Below are 24470 nucleotides of genomic sequence, written 5' to 3' on the forward strand. Positions count from 1 at the left end.
GTTGACGCTGTTGGTGGTGGTTCAGCCTAAGCTATCAAACAGATAAATGAGATGTTGTTTTAACATCTCTCTCATGTTCAAACATTCTCTTCGAATTATACCCCCAACGTTATGTTTAATGTAAATATAATGTTCACTTCTGCGAGCTCCAGCAGGTGTACCGCAGCAAGCCTCAGGTTACTCTGTAAACATGCTTCCTTGTAAACTCACAGGACTTTTTTCAGCCCTCTGACATGTTATTAAAAGAGATAAAGGAGGCAGAGGCCAATGGAATATAGGCTTTAACAGTAAATGTTGCACTAAGATCGATTCACAGTGAGATGAGATTTATTCCTAGAAGCAGGAGACACTTGAGTAAACATGAACTCAATCAGGCAGCAAGATTTACTGGACTGCAGTCGCACTCGAGTGCTGCTGTTTATTTTTTCAGGTTACAGAGTGTTTTTTTTAAAACCTCAAATTAGTTTATCCTCCCTCAGGGGCTATGTGTAAGAGTTTTAAAAGGTTTCCTTAGAAAACACACACATCAGGCACATTCATAAAGTAAACCTGAGTACTGACAGTAGCTGTGTAACACTTATGCAATTACCATAAACATGGCATTAAAGTTTTTGTAAGCTCAAATAAACGTTTCTATAGCTGCACATGAAGTGAAGTGAAGAATGTGTTGTAATGTTTGACTATGTGATGCTGCTGCCCACAATTACAACAATCAAACATTGTGCCTGTATCGCTGTCTTAAAGGAGCAGTGTGTTGGATTTAGTGGCATCCAGCAGTGAGGAACAAGCTGAAACTTCTCATGTGGGCCAATTGTGAACTCCTGGTTAGGATTCCTTTAGTGTTCGTTGTTTATACCAGGAGCCGTATTATCCCCAGAGGTCTCCACCTCTCCAAAACAAATGGAGCAGGTAATTAAAATTGGTAAAAACGCTGAATAAAGCAGTTTCACGTGACAAATCAGTGTTTCTCTGATGCTGTTCAGCCCTGCTAATGTGAGTGACTACCTTTGTTCCCCTGATAATCTAATCTGCACTGACCCTTTGAATCATACAGATGTTCAGGAAGTTTTTACCGGGGGCTGAATTATCTGCAGAGGTTTCTTCTGCTTCAAAACATACCCAATAAACACACTGAATAAAGCAGTTTCAAATTTAAAAATCTATGTTTTTCCGACGCTGCTTGTTGCAGGGGAGGCTGCTAACTAAAGGTGCTTTCAGATCTAGAGTTGTCTTGCTTTGGTCTGAATCAGGGACTAATTTTGTCACAAAGTTTTATAGTTGCCCAGAGTTGGTTCATGTTCTCACGGCAGCATTTACAAGTGGACCAGATATAAAGCTTGCACAAGAAAGCTGCTCTTGATTGGTCAGAATTTACATGCTGGAAAGATCAGGGAAGTAAACAAAACGTTGAAGAAGAGTACACTTGCAAGATAAATGCAACACTTTCTAATGTCATAATGGAGGGACAACTACGCAGGTTGATTTTAGCGCTGGTCATCGTGGACTATATTGCTGTCATTGTTCATTTTAGTCAAACCATACAGTTTGAAAACAAGGTGCGGCTCCAACTAGAAAACAATCCTTTGTTGCATTGGATGTGTCCAGGACTGCTGGTGCGGCTCCAACTAGAAAACAATCCTTTGTTGCATTGGATGTGTCCAGGACTGCTCATGTTTAACCCAAACAATGCGTAATGTGACTGCAGTTCGTTCGGATCGAGGTCAGAACATATTCTCACCACAAACGAACACCACCAGAGTACGTATGTAACCTGACCGAGACCACCTCTTCAAGAAGGTCTCGGTCAGGTTGTGCGTTGTGCGATTGTTGTGTCCAGGGCAAAGGAACTTGAGTTCGATTGAACTGAACCAAATGCAAATGGTCCTATCCAGGGCCAGTGTTTGGTCTGTCCATTCTGGGTTACTGTGAAAACATGGTGATGCAACATGGCAGACTACCTGAACAAGGACCTGCTTCTTAAGTAGAAATATTCATTCTAAGGTTATGAAAACACTTTGATTCTTATTTTCAGGTAATTATATAGTAAAGAAAACATACTTATTATATTCCATTGCTGCCGATATATCCCAAATCCTTCACACTGGACCTTTAAAAGGGATTTTGGGAAATACGCTCACACCTAAACGTGGAATTAATCTTGTCATCTAAACTTTGGGAAAAGAGAGCGAACAAGCGATTTTTCCAAAATGTCAAAGTCATGTCAGAGCACAGAAGTGTATCAACTCCTTTCCGCTAGCGTTTCTCCTGTTATGCTTTTGTTCAGTAATGATTTAATGCCATATGGTTCGCTATAATTGCTCCTCAAATTAAACAGAATAAACTGAGCCACATTTTCTTGTGACATCAAGAATTGAATCCTCGTGTAGCCTGTGGTTACCACAGCCGGCTGACATTGTGATGTCCAAGACACAGCTGCGTGAAGTTAAATACTGTCTGGAGAGTTCTGCAATGACTGATCCATGATACCTTCAGACTAAAATAACTTCCTATTGTCTGTTTACATGTTGACTGGCTTCCTACACAGAATGAAACAATGCTCAGACATGCACAGACATGGGCATGAAAACAGGATGACACCTGACAACCTTGCGTCTGCGACAAAAATATGTCAATGTAGCACGGAAGTGTAAACAGGATTTGACATGTTTTAAATGAAAGAACTTGTTGTGATATAATGCTAATCACCTTAGGCAACGGTAAGCAGCTTTTTACTCATGGCTGGAGCACTTCCTATTTACCACTTATTTCAAATATAGTTTTCCTCACAATGATGCAGTTGGCGCAGGAGGAAAAGATTCATGGTTTGTCACATCTAATTAATGACAGGAAGAAAGGTCTGGATGTTAAATATTGTCGTATCCTGTTTGGGTCTGCTGTCCAGGTGGTCCAACACGAGAAAAATCATATTACATCATATCCCAGAAACCTCCTGTTCAGGTCGTTCTCTCTGTTCTGAAACATTTGTTTTTGCGGTTTCAGTGTTAAAAACATGTATTCAGCAGCAGCAGCGTCATTTAAGTCAAAGATGATAAACAGAAACTTTTGCCTCCCTGGGCTCTAAGTATTGTTAATGAGATCCTTCAAAGTAAGGGGCTCTCTGGCTTCCACCTTCCCCTAAAAGGCCCCACTGTGGAGGAAACCAAAGCTGCCCCAACAATGATGAATGGACATCATTAATGTTGTTCATCTGTTTACCTTTTACTCGGCAATCTGGGAAAATGAGGGGTCAACAGCAAAAGGCAAAATGTGCTTAATTTGGCACTCCAGTTTTTAAGAGCCACCCGTTTGGTCTTCACAACATCAAGAGACATCGCAGGCTGTGAAGGACTTATTTATGCGACCAGCTGACTCTCCCTAAATCACGAAGCTTCATCACAAACCCAATTAGAGAAGAGGTTCAGTTGACATTTTGATCTTTATATTTCCATTTCTGGATCAGTGAAAAGCTTTCAAGCATTCTTTATACTTTTTTTTTTTTAATAAATCTCTGATCATAACAATCTCGTCTATCTTCACAGCAGGCAGAAAACAGAGGCCTATTTCTCTTTTAGAACTTGATTTCATTAAAGAAGCATCATTCAGATTGTGTCTTGTTTGAATAAATCTTTCAAAATAACATAAAATCAAAGCAGGAAAGACACTTTTTGTCTCCCAACACAACAACATGAAGACACATAGTTAACCAGAGCAGTCGCCAGAGGGAAATGTCAGCATTGTACGTCTCTGCAAACCACGGCTATGTTACATTTGATCGTTTCATCATATCAATGTCTCTCAAGAGATGTAGTTCTGATCACATGAATATGAGCTGAGTTTGTAAGCAGGAGGTGGAGAGGGTGGTGGACGGTGTGACAACTTGGCGAGACGACTGTCAAACTGCGGACAACTGTTTGAGCGCAACAAACAACAAAACCAGTTGTTTTTAGCAAGACGTCCGCTGCATTTTTAGCAGCAATTGTGCCACCAAAACCACTGTTTTGTCCCAAGTGGTTTTCAAACTAACTGGTTACCATACACCATACCTAACAGCAATCGCTGTGGTCTGCATTTGTCCCCATATTTGCCAGACATTCACAAACATATCACTGGCGATTTTCAAGTTGCTTCTTATATGTGCTGGAGTGAATATGATTGTATACAGTAAGTGAGCACTACATCACAGTCATCTAGCATACAGCACCTTCACATGTATCGGAACCAGTTACAGTGCCTACCACAGCACATTTGGCGCTCTGTGCCGCCTGTGGGAAAATCTGCCACTGACCAGTTAGTTTGTAAACCAGCTGGGACATTTAGTGAAACATCAGTGGCATTTCAAACCATGACTGTGCCACCAAACCTGGATATTTTAAGGCAAACACAATTGCGGTTTGCAGAAACATACAATGCCAACATTTATTCTGGCAATTGGGCTGGGTTAACACTATCATTGTGGTTTGAGGAAAAGCAACAAGGGCCTCAAGCTATATCTCCTCCTGGAATACGCTATCACTAGAGCCAGGTTTGCTTGTCTTGTCAGCGTGTATTTATAGTGCAAACATTTTCAGTGATCTTATTAGGCCCTATCAGCTCGTGCACCTTTAAAAACACAGATAGATCACTGGGCAGATGGCGAGGCAGCAGTAGGAGTCTGGCTTTGTCCTCTGAGCAAACACAGCCTGTGTTGCTGCTGTAGGCAGGGAGGAGATGTCATGGTCTTTAGCTCTTCTATTCAAAATATTTGACACAAAACATGTGTCTACATCAGAGTAGCCCTACTTTTGCTTGAAGTTGATGTATTAATTCCAAAGTCTAAAAGTCAGGAAACAGCTTCTTGGCAATTCTTGGTCCATCTGCACTTGCAAGACTGCAGCAACAGGGTGGATAGTGACAAAGTCAGAGGAGCTAGAACAGAATAATTGTAGAGTCCAGCTCCCCAAAGAGCCACAGTTTACTTTGCTTACATTCTGTCTTCTCCTTGGGTTTCGAAGAGCATCCATCATCGCCATGTAGAGATACAATTTAGGAAAACAGCACTGTGATACTGCCCAGTGTAATTAGAAGAAACGTCTTTTACAATCTCTGCTTGTTTGCGCCTACTGATGTTCTGTCCGGGATGATGGTAATGGGGGGATGGTTCGTCCTGCTTAAAGTGTCTGAGATGTTTAGAAACACCACACTCCTGAGTGTGGTCTGTACAATGGCAGGAGCCGCTGCAGCTATTCAGCACTATTGAAGGAATGTGTGGAAGCCCACAAGGAATCCTTTGGTTCCAGGCTTTCTCCAAACACAGAAGACTCACACTAAAGATTAACTCTATGTGTCAACACAAGTGGAGTCTCCCTTTCTGTCTCTGCAAACACTAAAGCCTCAGAGGAAAATCTCTGTGCATCCTGGAGCCTGGGACAACAGCAGCGAGTGTACCATCCACTGCAAAAGATCTCTAAATGTTTACCTTGCCTGAGTAGCCCCCACAGAAAGTCCTCAGAAGAAGCTTTTCAGCAAGTCTGTGTATACTCTGTAAATCACCTGGGGTGTATAGTCTAGAATTGAGAAATAAAGCATCAGCAGCAGTGTCACAATCCCTGCACTAACCATTTACAGCATCACATAAATTATCATTACATATTGCAGCTTAAAGAGGCAGTAAAGAAAAATCTCATCAGTGAGTGTGTGAGGACAGATGAAGCAGAGCAGAGGGGAGGACAGAGAAGGGGAGGAGATTTAAATGGTCAGCTAGTGAAAAGGTAGTGTGGGGGCAATTAGAGGCGAGACCGGAGCTCAGAGCAGCACTGAAAACTGAAACTGTCGCTGCAACTTGACGCATGGAGCGGATCCACCACACGTTTTTGGACTGAAGAGACTCCCTTTTTTCTTTTTCCTTTGTGCACTGAATATGCTTTGCCTAAACTGGCTGCCACTTCATGCTGCAGAGGCGTTTTAGGATTCCTGCTATGATCCAGTTTATTATTTTTTTTATGTGAATTCAAAAACTTTTCTTATTAGCCTGTTGTTTTATTGCCCTCCAGCTACTCCTGATCGCGTCTGGGGCCTCTATCCATTAGTAAGCACAATCCATTTCATCAGGTTACACGCGGCAGCGGGAGCTACGTGACTGCACTCATTCTCTGAACCGGGAGCGGATGAGTTGGAAATTCCCAGTCAGCATATTTTTTTTTCTCTTTTTCTGAGTAGTTTGGCACTTTTTTTGTTGGATTGTTTTATTGTGTGCGCCGGGAGCCATCAACCCCCTCTCTCCACTCGCAGACATCGCGAAATGAAACTCGGTCTTGTCATCCAGACTGCGGTGGCGCTTCATCTGCTGCTCTCACCTGCACAGGTAAGTCATACAACTTTACGCGCAGCAAGAAGATGGGATTGTCTGTCATTTTAACTCAAAATTAGACTCACCTAGAGTATGTGCAATGTGTCTACTATAAAAATGACAAAGTAATAATTTAGATAGAATATTAAAGCCTATTAAAGTCTGTTATCAGCCCAAAATGTGCATATGAAGTGCTTAATATGGTTGCTGATGAAGTGATAATGATCCATTGTGCTTTGACGCCTTTGTACGGGTTTTGAATGAGCGCCATTCTTCTCACTTCATTCATAAGATGAAACGTGACAAACTGCATCACTCTCTGCCTGTGGAACACATGATGTAAAGTGACTCACTGTTTTATGTGGCGGGGCTCTCTAAGCTTATAATTACAGCCGCATCATACTTTTCACAGACATGGATTATTCCCTGTAGCCTATGTTCTCTTTTTCAGTATACATTTCCTTATAGGAAACACTCTGATTTATATGTTGGTGAGAAATTCCTTAAAAATAAAACAGTCTTCTATAAATATTTCAGTGGCAATACCTTGCCTAGCTGGTCTTTAAACAGATCCTGGTGAGTTGGCACATTGCTTTGCCTGGCAGACTGGAAGTGTTGGCAGTGCATCAGGTAAAACCTGGCAACAAAGTTTTACAGTCTTCAGTTTCTCTTCTTTTCATCTGCACCTGCAGCTTTTCCCTTCCCATCTTGTTTGATCTCAGCATATATCTGCATGTTTAAATGTGTACGTGCAGTGTAAGTAATCACCATGATAAAGATAAGCCAGTGTGTGTATGTGTGCAAAAATATCTATTGAAACTTAATTTCAGGCCGGCCATATCACTGTCAGGCTGGCAGGGGATTACTGTAGTACAAAGATGTACTGTTCTCTGTTGCCTGGCATTGCCTTTTAGTCTTAAAATGACAATGTGCCAGATCAGGACAGAGCTGAAACTGGAGTGAGAACTTATTCAAAAGACCTGTGTAGAAACACTTGTAAGAGGATGTGCAGGACTTGTGCCAACTCAGACTCTTGAACCCATTCAGTCTCTGATTTCCTCCCGAGGTGGCGGAGGGCTGGCAGCTATCTCTGGCGGCTCTCATGTTTAATGCAAAACCAGACCATTGTTGTGTCCGTCCATTCACTGCCCCCGTCACAATTCATACACTGCTGCCGCCTGTTGAACTAAGTGAGATGGTTTCAGTTTCCCTTTTGCCAGGCTTGAGTGCCCATATAGATATATTACACTCATACTAAGAAAGGCTTTCAAGTTTGGAGAAAGCTCCATGTCCCACCAGATTCTCTAGTTGGAGACTTTGCAGCTGTTGCTGAGTTGAGAGTGAGTGGGAGAGGCATGGGATCACCACATCTCCACTAATCCTCATAATCAGCTCATGGCGTGCTCAGTCAAAATAAGAGTGACAAAATCCAGGGCCCTCAACATGAAGCAGGTTAACTGGTCCCCCGATGCCCAAAAGACTGACAGCAAATATAAACCATTAAATTCTGAGATTCATCAACCTGTCAGAACATACAGACCTGAGCTTGGTATTTCTGAGGTCCCGGCCCTTCTCTCACACTTCAGTTGCCATTAATTCCTTTATGTTAAAAAAAAGGAGGGGGTGTTCTGCTTTAGTGCAAAAACGCGCCCAAAGATGTAGCCATAAATAAGTCTGAGGAGCTAAATACTTCACATTTTTAGCACACAAGCGACTAGCAGCTCTATTCAAGTCACAGTGACAAAATGAGCCTCTTCTGGTAGGTGTCCGTCCTGCCAGCTCTCACAGTAAACTGTCTGGCCTACCAAAGTGGAAAAAGCAAACATTGGCCGTGTGGTTGGGAATGTGATTTATAAATGTCTCTCTTTGGGACTCTCTGTCCATAAATATGTGCCACTAATTGATAATGAGGATTTCTCATCACTGTCGCAGCTGGAGTTGCAGTCAGCAGCCCCATGACTCATGCAGTCATTCATGTCCGCTAAGAGAGTGGCCAAGAGAGAGGGTGGGGTTAACTGCATGTGCTTATGATTTTGCTTTACTACCAGGGATTTACAGCATAGCTCAGTGTGTGTGTGTGTGTGTGTGTGTGTGTGTATGTGTGTGGTAGAAATGTAGTCACTTTTAATCAAAGGTCTGTCATTTAAATATGTTCGATGAAACAAGTGGGATGTTTATTGTGGCCCTTTAGGTCTTTTCTTCTCATATCTTCATATCTTCTTCATCAGTCTTCTTCAAGTTTATTACCAGATAAACCAAAGAGTGATTTTTCACCTGCTGTTTTGAGTCATTTTTAAAGGCCGGGAGAGGTCCAATTTTCAAGTTATAGTATTTATACAAAGACAAACAATGTTTTGACAAATGTCCAAAAAAAATTAATGTATTCTTGTGTTACATAAATGTTCATTTTGTTGTCTTTCAGTGGGTCTGGGTACTAGTAGTTGTTCCACTGTAGAAATGAGCCATCAATAGTTCTTTCATATTTACTTTACCCTTTGAATCTTTTCTTTACCAGCATGTTCAAGCAAGAAGACAAGCAATAAGCCGCTGGTGTTGTAATTAGGTGGAGATAAGTTAGGGTCAGTGTAAAGGTGGAGCACAGGCATGTACATGAGGAAGTGGTTACAGCTGAGTATGCAAATTAAAAATCTGAATCAGTGCTGATGAAAACATAAAGTACAACAGTTAGCATCAAAATTGCTGAAACAACTGATAGAATTAATGTTGTCCCAGGTCCTGTGATTTCAAGTCATGTGTGCTCTCTGTCAGAGACAGTCCTGGTGGCGGTCATGGCTCATGATAGCGTGTGGAAGCACCTGGGTTTCCCTTTGGAACAATGGTGACCTCTCAGTCACTTAGTTACCAATGGCGTGCACCGGTTATTTTGTTCCTCGACACTCTCCTCTCTCCTGTTCAGTGTGTTATTGCTACTTCCTGTGTGTATAAGTCACATACTAAATAGAGACAGAGTACAATGCGTCATATTCTGAAAATATGAGGGGGGGGGGGGCGGGGGGGGCACCACAATATGCAACCAAGGGCTGAAACTGTAACAAAGTGTTTGTTTGTTCCTAAAAATATAAGATTTCAGCATATTTAAGGATTATTATAGCTCCTTATGTCCACCAGAGAGGAAAGGGTATTTTGACAAACTAAATATTGTCAGTCTGTCTCAGTGTCCCTTCTCTTTACCTTGTTTTCATGGGGAAATGATCGCACCGGAAGGCCAGAAGTAAAATATTTAAAACGATTTGATCAAATCACCAGTTAAGATTGTCATTTAACCAAACAAAGATCAAAACCAGACCTTATATAACTTAATTAACTCCAACCCCAATGCTTGCTGCACGGTGTCAGGATCCCACAGTTTTATCATTCTTCTTGCTGGTGCCACACGTCTGTATCCACTTTGGTCTTCTTAAAGGCTCAGTTTTTTGGTTTGGCAGTTTATGAAGAACTTAGTTCTGGGTTCTTTACCCTGTTGGTAGTGCATCCCACCACACAGCCACTTTTAGGCGTTTTTCTGTTGTTTGCTAGCACATATAAGTGAGAAGGAAGCAAGTTCAGGCAATACAAAGTCAGTGGAGTGAAATTAATTGTTTATTCTCCAGTGGGGGCGGGATTTAATTGTGCTCTGTCTCTGTATGTATAGTGTGTGTGTGTGTGTATGTGTGTGTGTGTGTGTGTGTGTTTAAACTGCAGCCCCGTGTAAAGGCTATCACTGCTCAGCTCCTGCCTGTACTTCACTTGGCAGATTGAAAGAGCTTTGCCAAAATCTGCAGTACCTGTTGCCTCCTGCCCACTTGGCATTCTCCCCCACATCATAAAAAAAATGTAATAGAACATTGTGTGTACAATACCTCCTCCTTATTGTCATAGTGATGAATGCAGGTAAATTCTTGCATCAACACAACCAAACCTGACTGACATTAGTCAGAGTTTCCAGAGGAAAGCAGCTGAGTGCTGGGAATTTGGACACATTTTTGTTATATCAAGAAAATCTGTGAAGGATGAGATTGAGAAGCCTTTTTCATATGAGATTATGAAACTCTTTGCACGTGTCTGTTTCTAAATACAGCATTTTTGTTGGATAAAACCATGGAAACCTGAAACAGGAAAACTTCTTGCCTAACTTATTTGACTTTGCCAGACAGTGAGACTCATCACTTCATCAGTGAGGCATGTTCCTGATGTCTCTTTGCAAAAAAAAAGGAAGCCAGTGAGCCTCAGCCTCTTCTTGTGTGTCTGTGTGTGAGGACATGACGTTGCACAGGTGCTTCCTTTACGCCACCACTTGCTGCAAAACAATACTTGAGTCTGACCATCTGCATTGCACACATGTTTCTGTGTTTGTGATCGTCATGTGTTTTTCCTATTTTTGTTCATAACTAGCCAAATGTAGATTGCATGATGTCATATTTCCAGGAGTTACGATATGGTTTCATCAGCAAAACATTTCCTAAAACATCATCAGTAAACATCGGGTGAAGGTTCCAGTTTCTTGGAATCAAACAGCGACAATTGTGGTGAAGATGCAGCTCAGTTATTGACAATCAAAAATTAAAAGATTGGGTTCTCCCTTCTCCCTGTGTCCTTGGCTCTCGTACGTTTGCACATCTTTGTAGTTCAGATGTCTGCAGTGGCAGTGACCTGCTGACTGTTGTTGTATTTCTCTCTAGTTGTAATGTCCCGGCCCAAGGGAGGGCCGCAATTGCAATCAGGAAATATGGATTTCTCCTTCCTCCTGCGGAGGAGGAGGAGCGGTGGCGCTCCAGGCAGCCGTCTACACAGCGAGCTTTAATCTCCCATCTGGATGTAATTTACTGTGGTTTACACAGGGAGAACAGCGTTTACTGTAATAGAGACCACAATTACCACCGGTCAGCCTTATCTCAAGACCTGTGTCGTGTGTGTGTCTGTGTATGTATGTGTGTACGGACACTGTGCATGGTTTACACAGTGGTCCTGTGTGTGTCTTCAGGGGGACATTTGTGCATGCATTAATGGACTTATACTGAGGAAATGATGTTTATCTAAATCAACATTTATATGGACTTTACCTCTCCCTTGTCACGACCTAATTTTAGTGTCGTTGCTGTTGTTGTTGTTTAAAAAATTAGACAACTCAGAGAAAACATGATTGCTTGTAATGTTTCCAAACACAGCAGAAGACAAAATTATTATATTAAATGATATAATTACCTTTATCTTGATGAAGGAACTTAATATTCGCCTTCTTGCTGAGAGGTAGATGGTACACATAGAAGATTAATACTACTCTCATATTTGTGCATAAAGGTGCAAAAAGGTTTATAATTTTTGTAACCATGTTTTCATAATTTCATAATCACACAAAAATAGGAATTGTGTTTTCGTTACCTCAGAATGAGCCATTTATATCAATGTATGGAGCAGGTCCTCTTCGTGGATGTATAAAGACCACTGGATACAGCCTTTCAGGCGGGACCCCGTTCATTCCTACAAAAATTGCTCAGTGGTACTTGAAGCCAAAAAAGCTCTATTTCCACTGTATGAAAAGACCCGAATCTACAGCACAGTGGGGCTCATTTAGCAAGCGCACCGAGCGGCTAACTTCCGGTTTAGTGCTCAACTAACTTTAGTGGGGATAAAACAAGTCATCATGTGGCTCATCTACATTCTGGAAATGTTATTGGACCAAATTTATTAAATCTCGATACTGAAACGAGTCATTTCGCTAGCATTGTCGTGAAGACCAAAAAAATGTAGCCGCTGATTTACAGCCGTCTCTTGCACAATGTAAGTCTATGGGAAAAAGTCTTTTGTAACCATGGCATCACGACGGATCCAGATGTTGTAATTCCATCGTTTGGCCACTATGTAAAATTGTCTTCAAAGTCAAGCACTGTTCCTTTGGGGTTGGTTCCCTTTCATGGAGTCCGCCATGTTGTTATACTGTAGCCCAGAATGGACAAACCAAACAGTGGCTCTGAGGCCATTTTGGTTTCAGTTCTGCAGCCATTAGATGCCATTAACTTTGACACACTAGACCTTTAAATAAGCTATAGAGCAAAGAGACAATTGGCACGTGTTAGCATAAGACTAGCCTCTAATCTGTACAAACACTGAAGCGTAAAAATGTTTTTGTTTTACAGTATACCAAGCTATTTTTTAGCCAGGCGCAAGAAATAGTACTGGATTTGAACCCCCATAAAACCATTATTACACACTGGTTTATACAGATTAAAGGAACAAGATGTAACATGTCCATTAATGAGCTGTAGAGGTGCTGGTAGGTGGATTTTGTTTGAATGGAACTGGGACAGGCTGTTTCCAGCTGTTACACTAAGCTAAATTAAACTAAACAAAACTATCTACTGGCTCCAGCTTCATATTCATCAGACAGATGTTAAAGTGATGTCAGTCTTCTCATCTTTTATCATTTTTTGATTCCTTATAGTTACAAATTAATGGTGAGGTTTTGGTTGTTTCAAAATCGTACAGTAATACATTTGTATATTTACTCTGTGGCTTTAAATCTCCATGACACACTAACTAAAAGTGTGTTTAAACTGTGGAATAACTGTGGTTTTGGAAGGCTCCATTAACCCAGATTAATTGAAAAAGTGTTGTAGCACAGTTTCCACATATTTTGTTTAAGTTTGTTGGTGTTGTGGCAGCACTCTATGATCACAAGCCCTGACCTGACCACCCTAGAGACCCAGCTGGATACTGTCAGACCTGTAATGGCATTGCTGTCATTGTAGTTTCACCCAACCCTGTGTATACACAACAGAAGCTGGCTTTCTTCTGTAGTGGCGGAAAATAGATACAGTGACCTGCAGGGCTCCGCGAGGGGCCTGAGAATTAATGTGGCGGTCATGGTGTTGATGATGTGGAATCTGGTCCTCGATAAAGGATGGATGAGGACGATCAGTGAGGCAGGGAGGTCGCTCTGTTTCTCACTCGTCTAGCCGTCTCGGTGTTTGTATTCACTTGTTCTGCTTTGGTGCTCTCTGTCCTGTGTGGTCTCGTGTTCAGAGTCAAGCTGCAGTCGAGCCAAAATTTAGGACACATTTCCTCTTGGCCTATATGTTTTCAGTGAATTGGAGATGCAGGTGCTTTACTTGTCTGAATTACAACTGGGATGTTTGCCAACTTTTACTGTTTTTTTTTTGTGTGTGCAAAACATTCCCTCTGCATGCATCCTGCAAATCACCAAACTCTGCTCAAAAGCAGATTTAGTTGACAGAGATTACCAAACCACAAGTCTGCATCTCATCTGTGGTCTGTTTATCCAAACTGTCACCCTCGCCGAATAAGTTTAAGTTTGAAAGTAGATCCTTTTGGAAAGCAATGTAAATAATGGCATGATGCCCAATGTAGCTTGGATCATTATTTGCTCAAGTTAAGAAAGATTAAAGAGGGACTTTCCACAAAAAAAGTCCAAATTAAACCAAGCACATAATACTCCTTATTTTTTAAACTCTCAAACTGACATTTTTCCAAAGCTCATGTAGCTTCCTGTTACTAGAGATTCTGTTTCTCAATTCTCAGTCAGCTGACTCAGCTTGGACGTGATCAGCATGAAAGCTGTTTGTCAAAGATGATGAAGGAGCCTTGTCAGAAGACCATAAAAACATCACAACTCACTGGTACCACAGTGGTACGAGCATCAGCTGACACCTTGTATTGCTCTGAATAATATTTGTGTGCTAAGTGTTGGCAATTACATGTTTATGGTTCTAATTTTCCCCCTCTACCAATAAGGATTTGAAACTGAAATTCCTCTCCTCTATGCCAAATATGGGGAAGTTCTTGTGAAGCTGCCGTTCAGCCAAAAGAACTGGAGTTGATTTAATGGGTGAAAATACAAACTTGATTTTACTCCGCTGTGGGCAGAGTACTCTAAACATTTTTGGCAATGTGTCAACCGCAAGAGGTATGATCCAACAAGCCTGTCATCATCATAAAAAGCTAATTGAGTGTCTTCTATGATTTCCCACTTTGTGGATAGCAGACTGCCAACTGCCAGTCATGCTGCCAACCAACACCGTAGACTTACATTACAAGTAAGCTGGATAGTGTTTTTTATCATTGCCTGATCAAAAATCTTTTATGATACTCCACTTTTATGCCTATATTCACAATATATTAATGAAAAACATATTTCTTATACAAAATTACATTTTGTATCAGTGTGTGTACTATTTTTGCATTTCCCCTGGATTCAAACTACAGTGAAAGAGTGCCACTGTGATTATTTGCTATTGCTTGATCATGTCTTACACTTCCTTTCATTTCATATGACCAGGAAACAAAACATGGCTCACTCTTACTGCCACTGTTTTGCAATTCAAAGGAGAAGAGAAACTTAAGATGACTCATTCCAAATCTTCGTAATGTCCCTGCCCAGTCACCCAGGAGAAAGTTCCCCAGAATAATAAATCACTGAGAATCTATTTAGGCTTAAAGGTGCTGTCTGTAACTCTGGTGAAAGACAGTGCTTTGGTTTGGCAGTCAGCGCAAACCACCTACTGTGTGTGTGAGGAACTATGAATGACACTTAATAATCATAACAACTATGTTTCTCCGGAGTTTACGTCGACTTCTTTAACTAGCAAAGAGATTTTCCTTACTTTACTTCATCTGTAAGTCATCTTCGTTTCTCTTTCGGAAACACACTGTGGAATATGTTGGCTGGTGTCCAGATCCCCTTGGCTAGAGGCCACAGTACCTGCTGTGGAACTGCCCATCACCCCTCTCTCCCCAGCTTGACCCTCAGAGTTGAAAAATCTTTCATGACCATTATGCTGGATCCCCATCATGTTTTGCTTTTGCTCCCTACGCACGCTGCCCTTCCTCTGACAGATGGAGTTAAGTGAAGAGGTTAAAGATGACGCAGTTCAGCTGTGTGGGAGTGGAGAGTAATGAGGCCCCGAGCCTCTGTGGCCTGACAGCAGAAGCCCAAGGACACAACAGGTCCTCTGATCTGACCCAGAGGATGGAGCGAACTCTCAGCCAGCAGCTTGCAAACTTTCACCAGAGACTTCACAAACACAAGAGACTAGTTTTTACAGCAGCTTTGCAATCAAGCATGCAAACCCTTAAATGCTAAATGGCACAGTTTCATTTCTAACTGCGTATAGATGTTATACTCGTCTTAATTTGACCTCTTGCTCAAACTATGTCCCCCTAAATCTGCAACACAACCCAGTTAAAAGCACGAGATACACTGTGCTGCTTGGCAAAAGAGCTGACTACAACTTGCACAACTATGGGATAAGAGTGGGCTGGTCGAGCACGACCCTGATATCCACCATGTTAATTATCCAGTGGCAGCTTCTTCACAGAAGTTCTCTGGCTCAAGGGCTGTTTAGTACTGAAACGAAGAGACAATAAATCAGCGACAATCTTGATATGCAGTCTTTCCTTTCCCAGTTCATATCATAAATTGAAGGCAAATGATTGTTTATGATGTTGTTGTTGTTCTGGGCAATGTTAGTGCATTTTTCATTTTTATGGCATTTTAAAATAAATGATCCTGCAGTTTATTAAAAAAAGTAACTCATATATTATTTAAAACTGAAAGCAGTTGTGAGTTGCGTGAGTTGAAAAAGGGATCTTTACCAGCCTGAACAACGCTGGAACAACGTCAGAACAACATCAGGACTACGTGCCAGCGGCTGGTATTGCTTTAGCTTGTGTATGTGTGTGTGTGTGTCATCATTGCAAAATGCACTCCTGACAACACGTATTGCCGCAGGAAACTACCACAAAAGTGGTTGCGAGTGCTTTGTCAGGTGTTTACATGTCTGGGATAGAAGTAGGGAAAGGTCTCTAGTTTCCTTTTGTTGTTGTTGTTGTTATTGTTTTTAGTCTAGATTGGAATGCAGCTTTTAAATGCAGCAGTTTTTGTATTTCCCAAATCCCACATGTTGTAAATGCACTGCAGAGGACACAAAGTAGAGGAATTCCTTTATTAGCCAAGTGTAGAAAAATTTATAGTCGGGTCAAGTGAAGTTTATTTGTATAACCTTTAATCACAGTTAACTCTCAGCGGTCTTAACACCCAAACTATGAAAACAATAAATGAAAATGACACACGACACTGTGAGAGTAAAAACACAGTAAAAAAGGTCATCAGGGAATGAAGTGAAAGAAACCTACTCACAACCACTCAGGAAGAGTCTGTGATTTATTAGACAAGTTTATACACATTTATTGATGTAAAGTGGTTCTCCCTTCCCACCAGTGCTGAATTACCTCCCAGTCCACATTAATCACAGAGTATTACTGTAAGTGCACAAGGAGGAAGGAATGGCTACGTGAGGATCTTCATGCAGCCTTTTATAATCTGGCAGTTTCTCGTGGGCAGCTCACTCCTCTGTTCTCAACCACAGGAGGTGCCAACGATGCTTCCTCACCACATGAAGGCTTAACCCATGACCAAGGTCAGAAAATCCTCTCCACCTTACCACATTCTGAGCAGCCACTGAGAGGCCCGAGCCAAAAAGCCCTTGTGATATGGAGCAGCAATGGCAAAGAAGAGAGAGTGCAAATCATATGCCAATTAAAACTGGAAAAAGGATTTATTTCATAAGCCTGGCATTGCTAGAGAGAGGATGAAAAAAATATAATCAATGCCCGCAGAGAAGTGACTTTTAACAATAACTTAAACTGAACTGTGACTTTCCCATGCTGTGAATGAAGCAGCTTTCTGCTAGCGGAGCTTATCCCGTGGTGCTGTTGTAAAGCCGACACAGTTCAATGAACGCTGCTCTATAGAACAGCTCTTCTGTCTGAGGAACAGCTGTACATTCAGATGACCACCAGCCACTCTGGAAAAAAAAAAGGGAGATGCTTGAACAGATTGCCTAATGCGGGGAGGACTGCACCTAAGTGGTTGACTGGAAGTTCTTGTGCATCTATTGTCGTACAGTATGTTCTGTTATGGAAAAAACAGATCTGTCCCAAATATAGAGTCTTCCTTGCCACTTATCTCAGTGACAGTTTTACAAGACGCTTTGAAATGTTTGTGTGAGTGTGAATGCATCATCATCAAAGCAGGACATTCCTCTTTAATCACATTGTTTGGAAAAAGAGTGTAGCACTGTGCTGACAGATGCTATCCTCACCCTCAAACTCATTTTGATCCATAACAGGAAGTAGATGTATTTTAGCGACGGACAGATGGTGTAAAAAGCAACAGTCCTTTATTGGTGCATTTGGGAAAAGTCCTTGTCTGTCTGCGTGCTATTATATAACAATGTTCAGTCCAGCACTTTCAGTTAATCTCACAATCACTGTGTGCGCAGACAGTGTTACAGTATAAATGTCATCAGGTGTGTGTGTTACACAAAAACTGTAATGTAACACCAGTGATGAGGGGAGACTGCGGAAGCAGGTTGTCTGTCGCCGGTCCGGCTCTTCTGCTGGAGGGTATTTTATCAAACGTTAGATTTCCCTTCCTGAGATGGAGTCAAGTAGAGGTTTTGTGTTTTCCCAGGCGAATGAGAAATGCACTCTGTTTATCATGGGATGATGGGAAAAAATCAAGACAGAGGGGGAAACCATCAATGGGAAAATAAATAGAGAGCTGAGTCTTACACCACAGGAAACAGGTTTTGAACCTAAACAGTTGGGCACATAGAGGAACGTGATATATATGAGAGACTGGATCTGCTGCTCGGCGGAGAGACTTTTCCACTACAGGATGGGAAAAAAAGGTGTCGATCATCCGCTGTATTTCACCGCAATTCCAGCAACCACCACGAGGGGACAAAGTGGGTCTGATATTGGCAATGGCATAGGTTTATTTTATTTTATTTTATTTTATTTTATTTTTAACATTGGAGGGGTACACATATGAAACAGCTGGTTTGGGGGTCCTCTGCCAAAAAAAGTTGATCATCATCCACCTTAATATCCTGCATTCTGGTGAATTCTTGTGCACCAGTTTGTGCTTTTTCTGCATCGGTCTTTATTTTGTAAGAAATAAAACTGCTCCGCTACTTTCATGCTTTTATTGAGGGAAACAAATGCACATGCTCTCAATACTGAGGTGTACGTGTCCCCTGCGCCCCCCTGAAATGTACACCTATAGATATTGGTATTTAACTGTAAGGCTGGTGCATGTTATTTTATATGTGTTTGCCATTATTAATGTGTGAACCATTTGAATTGGATGCACTAAAATGATTAAGGGTTTTACACTATGCTATGTAGTTGCAGTAAACCTGAAAAAATAATCCACATATTTCTTTCTGTTTTGCAGAGTCTTCCCGTGGCAAGCATAACCAATACAACTGAAGGTAAGGATTAAGAATAAGTATGTTATTTAAAAAGTGTGCCCCAATTCATTTCCCTTCATTTCCCTACTCACCCAACATTAGCATTATTAAATCCCAGCAAGCCGACACTTAATTTCCCAGGTAATCCACTTTGTTTGAACCAGTTTGACTGGATGCTGTCAACTTTGTTCAGCCCTCAGGCCCTCAGTGACTTCACATTACTGAGGACCTGCTGGAATAAAAATGATACTTAAGATAATTTTGTTAATGTACAAAATCGAAAATTACAGAAGCAACAACTTCCAACAAACTTGTTTTCACATATATTTAATTTTTACAAAGTATTCATGATTTTTGATAACGTAATATATTACACTGTTGTTAAAGCAGCATCACATCTGGTTAAGAGCAGTGGTGTAGTGGAGGGTATACTCAGGTATACGGGGTATACCCACTTCTTTTTCTATCCAGTTACAGTATACCCACCTATCGGCTAAAAAGCCATTGTAATATAAAGGAGAGTATGCCTACTTCCTCATCGGTAACCTATGTACCTAGCAATACACCCACCTCATCAAGTACCAAGGACATGGAACCCAATGTTTAGGACTTGGGACTTGTCAGTCTTGACTATGGACAAGAGTGCAAAGACTTGAGACTTAGTTGTGATTTGCAAAACAATGACTTGGTCCCACCTCTGACTAAAAGCAGTTCCAACTATTTTGTTTATGGTAGAAGCCAGAGTCTGATGCAAACCACATGAATGGATGCCAGCTCCGACAAAATACCTTTGAACAGAGGTGTATTCATTCATCCTGTGTTTGTCATGCACTGTTGAGAAATATGAACATCAATATCTTCCGTCTTGTAAGTTAGTCAATGAGTTTGATTTGAATTTAGATAGTCGAAGGACATGTCGGGGCCAGCAGGGATTACTCATTACTGCTTACTTTCTCTCCTTAAATCTACTCCCACTCACACTTCACCGTAAATTAATGTTGCTAAATCAAACATTAAAGTCTTGTAGAACCTGCAGCCAGATGGGTTAGAGGACTTATATCAAAAAAGGGTCAAATCAGCAGCAGGTATACTGTAAGCTCAAAAGCTGTAGCTGCCCAATGAACCGGCCCTTTGTGCTGTACAACATTATAGTTCATGGCCTCATCCTTCTACCGTAGATGCTTCCCCAGCCGTCTCCTCCCAGCCTGTCTGCTTTTATAAACAGCTGTTGTAGTGTCAGGCTCCATTCGGTGACCCCTGAGGTCAGAGCAGTCCCAGAAGTGCCTGCGGGGCGACTCAGCTCCAGCTCCAGCAGGGTTTTGTTCATGGCCATGTTTCCAATGTTTGTTTTCTCTTCTTTCTCTGTTTGTTCGGCCGTAGTCATCCCTGTTCCTCCCCCACAGACTGTGCAACTGGAACTCTTTCACACATATACTCCCACAGGAAAGTGTTCTGTACATTACACAAACATTTTACTGCAAAATGAAAACAGGATACACACTGGCATATTGCAACTGGTTTTATGTTTCTGTACACATCGGATAAGGTTGCCATTGTTAAAATATTGGGGTCATTTCTGATACTGTTTGTGTATGGTGATTTAAGGAGCTGTATCCAACATTCAGAGCATTGATATAGCTGCAAACTTCTGTTTGCTGTGTAAAGAAATAGTGGAGTAATGGCGTCCTGAGCAGAGAATAAATTCATACCACCTCTGATTGTGATATATTCTGAGCTTTTCTGCTCATTGTTGTGGTTGATGGTCCGGCGGAGCATGCATGTTAGTGCATGTGAGTCCCTGTGAGTGTATCCCAATGGCTAGCTAGTCACCGGCACTCTTACAGCAGCTTTCCCCAGATTAAAACCATTAGCTCTGTCAGCACTTATGCAGTTGATGGCGCTTTTTATTGAGCAAGCAACATTAGCTGCTTGGCACCAGCTCAGCCACCTCCATGTTGAGAACTACTTCAGACTAATCATAGATATGCTTTGCATGTTGCATACAGCTCCTTTAACACTGCAGTTTAAATCAAGAAGTAATTTTTTTTAATTAAGCATCACACACAAGCTCAAATAAGGTGGATGTTGGTTGCACCCTGCACTGTGAATGTAAGCTAGAAAGATAGGTGGACAGAGCACAATGCAAATATGAATTTATTATACTCAGCTTCCCACTCTCACCCACAGTGTTGATGTTCCAAGAAGTGTGGGGTCGCAGCTTCTGCCGGACCATTGAGAAGCTGGTGGAGGTGGTGCAGGAGTACCCGACAGAGGTGGAGCACATCTACAGCCCCGCCTGTGTGCCGCTGGTGAGGTGTGCAGGTTGCTGCGGGGACGAAAACCTGGAGTGCCATCCCACCCAAACCACAAACGTCACCATGCAGGTAAGACAAGGGTCGCTGTTACACTTGTGTGATCCATTACTGCATGTGCTGTGATTGCTTCTATCTGTAATCTGAACTGGTTTCATCCCTCAGCTGTTGAAAATCAGGCCATCAGAGCCGGGTAAAGAATATGTTGAGATGACGTTTGTGGAGCATCAGACATGTGAATGTAGGTAAGAAAACAAGTCATAATTTTGTTATGCCAATAACAACCCTTCCTACCCAGAAATTACATTTATATCCTACTAATTTACAACAGCAAATGAGTGTTATCTGAGGTACATTTTTATCAACATAATTAGGAAACAGTTCTGATAAATGTTACCGCCAAATTGCAAAATGTTCCCACTGAACATATCTGCAAAAAGTCTAGACTAAAAGTGAACATAATCCAGCAATTATGTCTCCCACAAAATGTATTTGCCAAAACAGATTAGTAGCACATAAACGTCATTTCTAGGAGACAGGGTTGGCAAATACTTACAATGACAAATGATATTGCACCTGGATGTTCTTTCTAATTTATTGATTTGTTCCTCAGAGTCAGGAAACCTGTTGCAAAGGTTGAAAGGTAAGAACATGAATAATTGCTATAACATCAGTTTTGAGATGTTGATGAGAAACATAATTTTCTCTCTGAGAGAATGGAGGCTTATTGGCTATTTTGTTCCCCTTATAGGAAAAGGCAAAGAGGAAGAGGGAGGAAGAGAAAGGACAGACAAAAACCAAAAGAATGTGACAGGTGATGGCGCAATCTTACATGAATGACATTCAAATTATCTCCAATTGTCAATAACAGGATTAAAGAGGCATTATTATTCTGTCGTGTGTTTTCAGGTGCCAGAACCCTCGCAGGTAACTGCAGTGGCGGCCCAACCCCCCCCCGTTGCAGTGTGGCTCACTGTTTATTTCCAACCCAGCGACAGCATCCAGAGTCTCCTCCGCTCATCTTTCAATACTGTGTCTGCAGCCAGAGACTCAAACAGCTGGGTTGTTTTGCTGACATGCCCTCCTGCTGACGGGCAGAGTGTTTGCAATGACAAGTTTCAACAGGAAGTGTGTTCTGATTGGTGGAAACACTGGTGTTACACACCTGACACAATGGACATCCCTGGGAGCCAGTGCAATGTCGAACCAAACAGACCGATGACGCCTTCTCTTTTATACCAGTTATTACTGTATCACTTATTGTTAATTTGGTCATTTCTGTGGTATTTATAGGTGGTTACACTTGTTTAAAATCTATATTTATTGATACAGCTGAATATATTTGGACTAGCAACCTTTAAAAAGTTTGTCATCTTTTGTTCGAATATTATCCAAGAAGCCTTGACTTGTCACAGCAGCGTGTGTTGGACTGAGTGTGCAGCTGCTGTGTACATGTAATAATGAAATGTCTCCCTCTAGTGTTTGTGGAAACAGTGTTCAAAGCTGCTCTACACAAATGTATGGACGTAGGACAGTGTTGTCAGTCACACTTACTACATCAGCTTATTAGAATCTTATACATGTCACTTATAAATCCTCTCCCTCTCTAGCGCCATGTGGCCAGTCATGGGTATGAAGTGTTTTACTGTCAATTCAGACATAAATAAGAGCAATATTTATCAGAAAATCTATCAACTGAAGACACGTCCACAGAAGATTAAGCATATGATATATCAAACTGTCAAAAATCTAAATTGTTCTTTGAAATCTATCTCTTTCTTTATTGTTTTAGAGGGTTGGATCACATCAGATAACACCAGTTTATTTCAAATCACACCAGGACGTGTGTCGTGGGCTGCAGAAGGGACGTCAGCACGAGCAGATTAATACTACTTTAATCAATATGCTCAAGCAGCACTCATTCGGCATCGGTGCCTACTAGAGTATCAGTTGCAATTACTCTCTTCTTATTTTACTGTGATTGCAAGTTTCTCAGAGATATAAAAGCATTTCTGGGCTTTGTGTTGTTAAACAGCACACGTGTGTCCACCTTGGTGACAGAGGACTCCCAGAAGCCCACACCACACAGGTCGTCCTTGGTCTGTTTTTGGAAACACTGCAGTAAGAAAGGGATTGTAGTTAAGGAATGTTCTTTTGTTGTTGTTGTTTTTTTTGACGTACTACACAAAGAAAATCTCTATGAAAACGAGCAAAGTAACATTTCTACTGTGTTAGTATTTTTATTTCATTTAAATATTTATTTTGTAATAAAATTGTTATGGTTGTCAGCTTCTTTTCTTGTGTGATTTATTTTATTCAATACAGACTAACCCATACTGATGACTAATTTCATTTCTCATTCTCATCCTCACAAACAATAGTGTACTATGAAATTATAAATGTTTTATAAAATACAAGTATTATTTATAGTAGAAGTGTAGAAAGAATTAAAGGACAACTACACCTTTCTTCAAAATTAATTTGTGTTATTCCGATGGCCTAAGACAGTCCAAAAATAGTGGTAAAAATGAACAACTCTTTCCCAAATCCAAAGCTAGAGTGCTTAAACTCAAATCTGTGATGTCATAGGGTATACATGTGGAGCTGCTCCACTGACATTGAATGGTGGAAGATGTTCTAGAGCAGTGGTTCCCAACTGCTCCAGCCAGATTTCTCCTCAGTCATTAGTTCAAGGTCCACACAGTTTAATATATTCAGCATCATACTAGCATTTGGCTATGTCATCGAGCTAGTTTGCTGTCTCTGTGAAGTAGCTGTCCCATAGTCACTCACTCTACAGCTGGAAACGGCTCTTCAAAATAAAACCTCTGTGCTGGAAATTCACTACATGAGTCGCTTGCGGTCCATTCAGAATCGACCCGTGACCCACTTTTGACCCACCAGTTGGGAACCGCTGTTCTAGATGAAACTGAGAGCACCCACTTTCCTTTCATGTCACACACCTGGAGAATTTTGTTATGTCATGCAATGTGATTGATAGTGTTACATTTGGTCGCCATGGAGATGATAGTTTTGAATCCACACCAACTTCAACCTGCATTAAGCATCTCTGTCCACAGAAGCAGTGGTCTGTCAGCAGCAGTTTCTGTGGAGCTGAGAGAACAGAGGCCGTCTATAGGCCTGCCAAAGTGCCTAACCAGGTGGACTGACAGCATACATTTACTTGATCAAAACATTTTCCATGCCAGTGCCGCGGGAAGAAATCAACAGTGTTTGCATTTACTGACTCATTTGTGTATTCCCAGCCCACCAAAATAAGTGAGGGGGAATCTGCAGACAGACTGGAAGCAGATTAATCAATGTAGATATGGTTAATATGTTAAAACAAGCATACAGTGGGATATTTGTTTGATTATGAACAGCTGTCTGTGCAGATTATGCTTCAGTAAACACACCAAAAAGAGACTCATGGCGTAAAAAAAACAACAAAAAAAACAGGGGGTTACCATGAAGACGCCTGAAACCTTTTGCCGAAGCATGGCCTAAATTGGAAATGTCATGCTGCTCTTTAATTTCTGTCACACAACACTTTTCAACAGA

At 41.4% G+C, this 24470-nt stretch overlaps 1 protein-coding gene across 1 annotated transcript; it reads left to right on the plus strand.

The window, feature by feature from the left end:
- Positions 1 to 5768: 5768 nt before the first annotated feature.
- On the plus strand, positions 5769 to 23198 carry pgfb (placental growth factor b). Its single transcript, XM_050062514.1, is given in 8 exon segments — positions 5769 to 6176; positions 6179 to 6340; positions 18582 to 18618; positions 20785 to 20981; positions 21075 to 21154; positions 21523 to 21552; positions 21661 to 21723; positions 21819 to 23198. Coding segments are annotated over 8 exon segments (624 nt in total). The 5' UTR covers positions 5769 to 6143; the 3' UTR covers positions 21841 to 23198.
- The last annotated feature ends 1272 nt before the right edge of the window (positions 23199 to 24470 follow it).

This window comes from Epinephelus moara, chromosome 14, assembly GCF_006386435.1.
Source record: "Epinephelus moara isolate mb chromosome 14, YSFRI_EMoa_1.0, whole genome shotgun sequence".
Classification (NCBI taxonomy): Eukaryota; Metazoa; Chordata; class Actinopteri; order Perciformes; family Serranidae; genus Epinephelus; species Epinephelus moara.